Below are 7,337 nucleotides of genomic sequence, written 5' to 3'. Positions count from 1 at the left end.
CTAAATTTCAATTTGATGATTTGAGACCTTTTCATTTGTAACATCTTCTTGTGCCCACAAGAGAAATCCATCCTCTTGGAGGGCTTTGCTCCTCTGTGCCAGTGTGTGGTTTAGAGATAAAACAGCAGCCAGGAGCGTGAATTATTGAACCTGCACTGCCCCCTCAGACGGGTGAGGTGTGACTGCTGTGCTGGGCACTGGGGCCAATACAATTCCTGGCAGTGGCACTCGGAGCTTGAACGTTTCGGAGTCCCCGCTGGAGACTCAGCTCCCTCTGTGGCCAAAAGCCACAGTTGAAGTCTTGCCTCTTCACGGCCAGAGCCCGCAGTGCCCCCCGTGTTTTGCCGCTGGGAGCACTGGAGGAGATCCCGGGAACACGGGGAGGGAACTGGGAGCACAGAGAATCCCGTGAGGGAGCTGGGAGGGACAGTGGGAGCAGCGGCAGTGAACAAGAAGGAGCACGGGGAGGGATTTTAGGAGCCCTGGGAAGGAATAGTGCTCCCAGTTCCTTCCCAGAGCTCTCAGCATCCCTGCCGGTGCTTGGCAGTAAGAGGGATACTGGGAGGGAGCTGGGAGGGAACTCCTCCCCACTCTCCAAGGTGCAGCAGCCCCGGGTGTGACCAGTGAGGAGGGGGAAGAGCCCCAGTCCCAGGTCAGTGTCCCCTCCACCCCAAAAAAGGGGCGTTATGAGAAAAAAAAAATAAATTGAGGGGGGAATTTTTATCGTAATTGTGTTTTAACTGGGGAGGATCCGTCTTCACCTACAACTTGAAGGGTCTCAGTTGGAGGAAAACACACCTTTCTCATAATCATGGGTGCCTCCCAGGGTGGGCAATCACTGCTTTCCATTATTTTAATGTTGAAATGAAAGGAGAATTCCTTTATCGTGCTCCTCAGTGGGTTTAAATTGACGAGGAAGCCTCAGTTTCATCATCTCAAGGTTCAAATTGAGGACAAACACCGCTGTCCCTGGTTTGAAAGGGCTTCCCTTGAGAGGAACCTCTTCATGTGCCTTTAGAAGAGTTCCATAGAGGGGGACCCCCCATGGAAAGGAGCTTCACAGAGAAAGAAGATTTACAAAAGCCCCAAAATGTTTTTTGTCACAGGGAAATTGAAGAACAAAACTGCATTTCCCCTCATTTTGGGAGGCTAAATAGAGGAAAAATCCCCCTTGATTCCCTTTGTTATTTCGACTTGAATCAAGTGGAGAACCTCCATATGCATCATTTAGGGATCTAAATCCAGATGGAACCTCTCTTTTCCCCTTCCATCAAGGCTTTGAAATGGCACAAAGGGAGAGTTTACCCTTGATTTAATTCCTTTAGAAATGGCAGAAGAGCGCTGAAGCTGTGCTGGCGCTGCCGGTTTGGGCTCCATTTCTCCGTCGGGATTGCAAACGCCCACAGGCACCGAGCGCCCACGGACGCCCAGCACTGCCTGGGTCGCGCCCCGACGGATCCCAGAGGGGCTGGAAGCTCCATGGAGCAGCTCAGCGCCTGCTCCACGCTGGCCCCTGCAAGGCCGGGCCGGAGCGGGGGCTCTGGACACGTCCCCATTGTGGGGGCAGAGCCGCTGCTGGGGGGCCCGGGGGATCCTTTATCCCCCTGGGGCAGCTGCCAGAGGCCGAGGACAAAGTCCTGGTTCCTAGGATGGAGCAGCTGCTGTTTACCTCTCATTATCTTGCTCCATTTGTTTGATGGTAAATTTAAAAAATTCCCTGCTATCGTGTCTCTTTTTCCGGTGACTGGTGAGTGATCTCTGCCTGGCCTTTTCCTGATCCTCGAGCCTTTCCTGATGTGTTCTGTTCCCTGAGGAGGAAATTGGGGGAAAAGTGAAGCCCAGGAAGGAGAGAACAGTGTGGAGAAGGTGAATCTTTAGGATCTGGCATACTTCTCATTCACTTGCTCTGATTTGTTTGACAATAAATTCAATTGAAATTAATTTACCCCATCCCAGCCTGTTATGCCCATGATGGCTGAGAGATTTCTCACTGCCTTTATGGAGACCCTCGAGCCTTTCCTGATGTGTTCTGTTCCCTGCCCAGGGGCAGGAGCAGAGGGACAGAGCGGTTCTGCTGGCACCAGGCACCTGGCCATGCCCAGCCCAGCCCAAGAATCCCTGCCAGAATTCACTGCAGCATTTCCCGGCCCCACGGCGGGTCCGGCTTGGCGGGCAGGCGGCTCCAGGAGTTGCAAGTGGGCAAAACGGGGCCGAGGGAGAGGAGGCAGGTGGTGCCCGTGGGTGAAATGTCTTTGCTGTGAGCTGGCAGGGAGAGGAGGAGGGAGCAAGTGGTGCAAAGGAAAGGGGAGAGAAAGAGGGAGAAGGCTGGAGCGGTGGAAAGCGGCGGGGATGGCCATGGGGAAGGCGGGCATTTTGCTTTTCAGGTGTGTTGGAGGAAGGGAAGAACTGTGAAATCCATGCAGGAAAACTGGGAAGAAATAGCAGTTGATGGAAATCGCCGACAATTGGGATTCATTGCATCTGCCTGAACTGCAATGAGTAACCCGGGGGGCAGGGCCCTGGCAGCTCCTCTCCGAAAGAAGCGCGATACGAAAAAGGCCCCAACAGCGCGGAGGAAGCGGGGGGGGATCCTCAGCTCTAACGGAGACCGCAGGTGGGCGTGGCCTCCGCTGCTTTCCCGCAACTGATTGGTCAAAAGGAAAAACGGCAGCTCCGCGCCCACTTCGGCTTGAAATTTTGGCGGGAGCGGAAACGCTGTGGGCGCAGGGACCGGGGGAGAATTCCTGGGACGCCCTCCTGAGATATCGGCGTGGCTGCGGCACCCGGAGCTTGGAGATTGCTCCAGCACAGGGGGATCCGCGCCCGGGTGTGCCTGGCTCGGGGCTCGCTGCGAGCCGAGGGGCCGCGGTGAGGGGCAGGGGGCGGTTCTGGTGAGTTCCCTGTGCCGGGTTCCCCCGTGTCCCCCCGGCGCTGAGATGGCTGAGGGAGCGGCTGCCCGCGCTCTCCTCCTTGCCCGGCTCGCTGGGGACGAGGCGGTGCCGCAGCAGCGATGGCTCATCCCGGCTGCTCTCGCTGGGACACAGGGGCTGCTCCGTGCCCGGGACACTTCCCGGCCCTGCGGCCCCGGGCTCGGCGCCGCTGCTCGGGCGGGAGGTGTCCCTGGCCGGCTCAGGGCTGCCCCGGGAGGAACCTGAACGCGCCTCAGAGCCCAAAGCTCTGCAGGCGCCGAGCGGAGGCAGAAAGCGCCGCATGGTGCCTGCTGCGGGGCCGAGGCTTCTTGGCGCTGCCTTCTGTGCCAGGACCCGCTTCGTGTTCCCACGCAGAGACCCAAAGCGGCTGTGCCGGGCTCGTTGTCCCCGGGCTCCAACCCGCCGGGACAGGGAATCGTGCGGGGGACAATCGTGAGCAGCCCGGGGCTGCTGCTTCTTGCCCTCGGCAGGCGGACTCCGAGCCGCAGCTGTCCTGTGCCCGCCTCCGGCAGCTCGCAGGCGCTGTCCCCGCCTGTCCCGGCACGGAGCTGGGCTGCAGCGGCTGCAGAGCCCCAGGGGCCGCGGCTGCGGGCACCGGAGAGCTCCCGGAGGCCGCGCTTGTCTCCGCAGCTGCTGCCGCAGTGTCCGCGGAGCGGGGCCAGGGCGGCGCTGAGCTGGCAGCGCCTTCCTGAGCCTCGGTGTCCCGCAGGGCCGGCACCAGCAGTGACCTCTCCTCATGTCCCTTTCAGTGTGCCACCAGCGCGGCTGTGAAGCTGTTCTCGAGGCCGATCTCCAAATGGCTTTTTCAGCACTCCTGATGTCTCTGGAGAAAGGAGATGTTTGTTCTCAGCAGAGAGAGGCTGGCTTTGAGCTGGAGGAGAGTGAATTGTGCTCCCCTCATGGAGTTGTACAGGAGCTCCTGCATCTCCAGAAGGGACCAGCAGCTGGGGTTCCACACTTGCCTGGGGTGCAAGAAGCCACTTGTCATGAGCAGAGGGATGCCACTTGTGAGTGTGCAGGGAGTGAAGCTGTGGAGAATGGATTCTGTACCAGTGATGGGAGTGTGAGGGAGCCCCTGGGTCCCCAGGGCACAGCAGCCACCAGCAATGTACACAGAAGGATCCTCAGAAGCTTCCCAGGTGAGTGCAGGGCCACCCCTGTGGCTTGTAGGGAGGGGGCAGTGTCACCTCCAAATGACAGGGCTGGCAGGTGTGTGGTTATTTCCTGACATGTGGAAGAGGCCTCAAGGTCTGCTGCTGCCCATCAGTGGCTGGAACCAACAGCCCCAGCTGCCTCCAAGCCTGTGCAGTTCTGTTGCTGCAGCCTGTCCCCACCCCTGTGTCCCTGGCTGCCCCCACCCCTGTGTCCCTGCCCCTGTGTCCAGGCTCTTGGCTCCCTGGCTGCCAGCTGAGTGTGTTGCACACTGGCTGAGGGCTCCCTCCTGTGCTCCCTGGCCATTGGCTGAGCACATTGCAGGGCCGGCTCTGGTTGTGGCAGCCAGCAGCTCTTTCCTGCTCCAGGCAAGCGGTTCAGGTGCCGTGCCGTGCCCGTGTTGGTGCTGGTTGTGCTCGTGTTGCTGGTGCTGGCTTTGGCGGTGGCCTTGGCTGTGCAGTCAGGTAAGGGAGGGGCAGCAGGCTGGGCCCAGCCCCTCGGGGCAGAGCGGGCTCCCTGCTCCCTGCACAGGGGAATCCTCAGAGCTTCTCCTCTTCCCCCTGCAGCCCCACAGCTTCCAGTCACACCTGCGACTCCGCTCTTGGTTCTGGCCTGTCCCTCTGGCTGGGTTGGCTACAATGGGATCTGCTACTACTTCTCCAGGGATTCCAGCACCTGGGAGCAGGGTCAGGAACGGTGCTCCGAGCTCGGGGCCTCCCTGGCCATTGTCAGGGATGAGCACATGGTGAGTGAGGGGCTGTGGGCGCTGTGGGGTGTGTGAGGGGAGCCTGGGGGTGCTCGTGGGCCGGGCTGGGTGCTGGTAGGGCTGGGGGTGCAGGCCTGTGCCGGGGCCGTGCAGGGAAGGAGCCCCGGGCACGTGTCCCCCCGAGGGGCCGGGGCAGCTCCCACTCCTCTCTCCTGGGCAGGGTTTGCTCTTCCGCCTCCGCGGGAACGTCGATTACTGGCTCGGGCTGCGCAGACGCGGCCAGCGCCTGCACTGGGGGGACGGCAGCAACTTCAGCTCCCGGTGAGTGCCGGGGAGCCGGGCAGGGCCTGGGGGGACAGGGCCACAAGGTGTCCCCTGGGAACCAGCACTGGCTCTGCTCCTCCTTGCAGGGTTCATGTCCTCGGCGATTCCGAGTGTGTGTACCTGGCTGACAATAAATTTGTGAGTCAGAGCTGCGCTAATGAGCGTCCGTATCTGTGCAGCAAGGCCCAAGCTCCCCTGTGACAGGGGCTGCAGAAAGGACCTTCTCCACGCTGGGCAGTCCCAGCTTCACCTCTCAGCCCGGCACAGGCTGCAGCCTGTGCCTTGCCCTCACTCTCAGGGTCACCTCCGTGCCTGTTCCTCGCCACTGCCAAGGCCGGGCTGGGTGTCCATAGGAAAAGTCTCCGCAATCCCTCCTGGCCCCGGTGCTGCCTGCAGGGAGGGCATTGCCCCCGTGACAGCCCCAGCTCCAAGGGCAGCCACCAGCGCCCCTGCCGGCGGTGCGGGAACTGCAGCCAAGGGGAAAGTGCCTGCGGCCGAGAGCGCCTGGGGCTGGATTTGGGCTCTGTTTGTTGTTAATGCCGCCCTCGGGGTTGTCTGTCCGCTTTGAGCTACGTACGAGTAAAGAACTATTATTCCCCTTCTCATATCTTTGCCTGAGAAACCCCTTCATTTCCAAATGAGAATCATTTGGAGGGAAGGATTTGACATTTTCCATTGCAAGGGAGGCTCCTGCCTTCCTTAGCAGACACCTGTCCTTCCAACCAAAACAGCCCCATCCCTCTGTGCACTGTGTGGGGAGGAAGGAGAGAGGGAATCGAGGGTCAAGTGGAGCCCAGGAGGGATATTATGTAGTGGGGGAGGTGCATCTTTAGGATCTGACCCACTTCTCATTTCCATGCTCTGAATTGTTTGCTGATGAATTCAGTTAATTTCCCCAGTCCCAGCCTGTTCTGCCCATAATGTGTAACACATCTCTCGCTTCCTATATTGAGACACTCAAGACTTTCCTGAAGTTATCTGTTCCCATTCCAGGGGGAGGAGGAGAGGGACACAGGGGTGGGGACAGGCAGGAGAACTGCACAGCCTTAGGGGCAGCTGGGGTTAATGGTTCCAGCATTGGACAGAGGGAAGCAGAATATGAGGCCTCTTCCAGACATTGGGAAACAGCCACACACGTGCCAGCCCTGTCCTTGGGAGGTGACACTGTCCCATCCCTACAGGCCACAGGGTTGGCCCTGCACTCACCCGGGAATCTTCTGAGGATCCTTCTGTGGGTATTCCCAGTTGCTGATGTGGCCTGTGGACCCAGGGGCTCCCTCACACTCCCATCACTGGTGCAGAATTTATTTTCCACATCTCCACTCACTGCACGCTCACAAGTGGCATCCCCCTGCTCATGACAAGTGGCTTCTTGCACCCCAGGCAAGTGTGGAACCCCAGCTGCTGGTTCCTCCTGGAAATGCAGGCGCTCCTTCACAACTCCATGATGGGAGCACAATTCACTCTCCTCCAGCTCAGAGCCGGCATCTCTCTGCTGGGAACAAACAGCCCCTTGCTCCGGAGACATCAGGAGTGCTGGAAAAGCCTTTGGGAGATCAGCCTCGGGAACAGCTTCACAGCCACGCTGGTGGCACACTGAAAGGGACAAGAGGAGAGGTCACTGCTGGTGCCGGCCCTGCGGGACACCGAGGCTCAGCAAGGCGCTTCCAGCTCAGCGCCGCCCTGGCCCCGCTCCGCGGACGCTGCGGCAGCACCTGCGGAGACAAGCGCGGCCTCCGGGAGCTCTCCGGTGCCCGCAGCCGCGGCCCCTGGGGCTCTGCAGCCGCTGCAGCCCAGCTCCGTGCCGGGACAGGCGGGGACAGCGCCTGCAAGCTGCCGGAGGCGGGGACAGCACAGCTGCGGCTCGGAGTCCGCCTGCCGAGGGCAAGAAGCAGCAGCCCCGGGGTGCTCACGATTGTCCCCGCATTTCCTGCGAGAGGGAGAGGAGATCGCTCCTGTCGCGATAAACCGCGCTAAGAAAAAAGGCCCCAAGCCGGAGAAGCTGATGAAGAACCGCAACTCCGGAGAAGCGATTTGTGGGCGTCTCAACAGTGAATTATGGAAGGGAGTCTTGGCGTGGGCTGTGCAAACCGCTCCGCCCCTTTGCTCCTTCCTCTCGGCAAGCAACAGAACAGATCAGCTGGAGGATCGGGCAAAGGCCAGGCACCGTTTGAGGTGCCCGGGAGCTGAGGCACAGACGGAGCTCCCCTGAACGGCACCGATCG

At 60.2% G+C, this 7,337-nt stretch overlaps 1 protein-coding gene across 1 annotated transcript; it reads left to right on the top strand.

Annotated features, from left to right (window-relative positions):
• The first annotated feature begins 1,985 nt into the window (after positions 1 to 1,985).
• Positions 1,986 to 6,001, top strand: LOC134554989 (C-type lectin domain family 2 member H-like). Its single transcript, XM_063406228.1, has 6 exons — positions 1,986 to 2,891; positions 3,680 to 4,069; positions 4,451 to 4,546; positions 4,649 to 4,827; positions 5,009 to 5,109; positions 5,199 to 6,001. The coding sequence occupies exons 2-6, from the start codon at positions 3,727 to 3,729 to the stop codon at positions 5,311 to 5,313; spliced, it is 834 nt and encodes a 277-aa protein (XP_063262298.1). The 5' UTR covers positions 1,986 to 2,891; positions 3,680 to 3,726; the 3' UTR covers positions 5,314 to 6,001.
• The last annotated feature ends 1,336 nt before the right edge of the window (positions 6,002 to 7,337 follow it).

This window comes from Prinia subflava, chromosome 9, assembly GCF_021018805.1.
Source record: "Prinia subflava isolate CZ2003 ecotype Zambia chromosome 9, Cam_Psub_1.2, whole genome shotgun sequence".
Lineage (NCBI taxonomy): Eukaryota > Metazoa > Chordata > Aves > Passeriformes > Cisticolidae > Prinia > Prinia subflava.
This window is presented reverse-complemented; position numbering and strand designations above follow the sequence as displayed.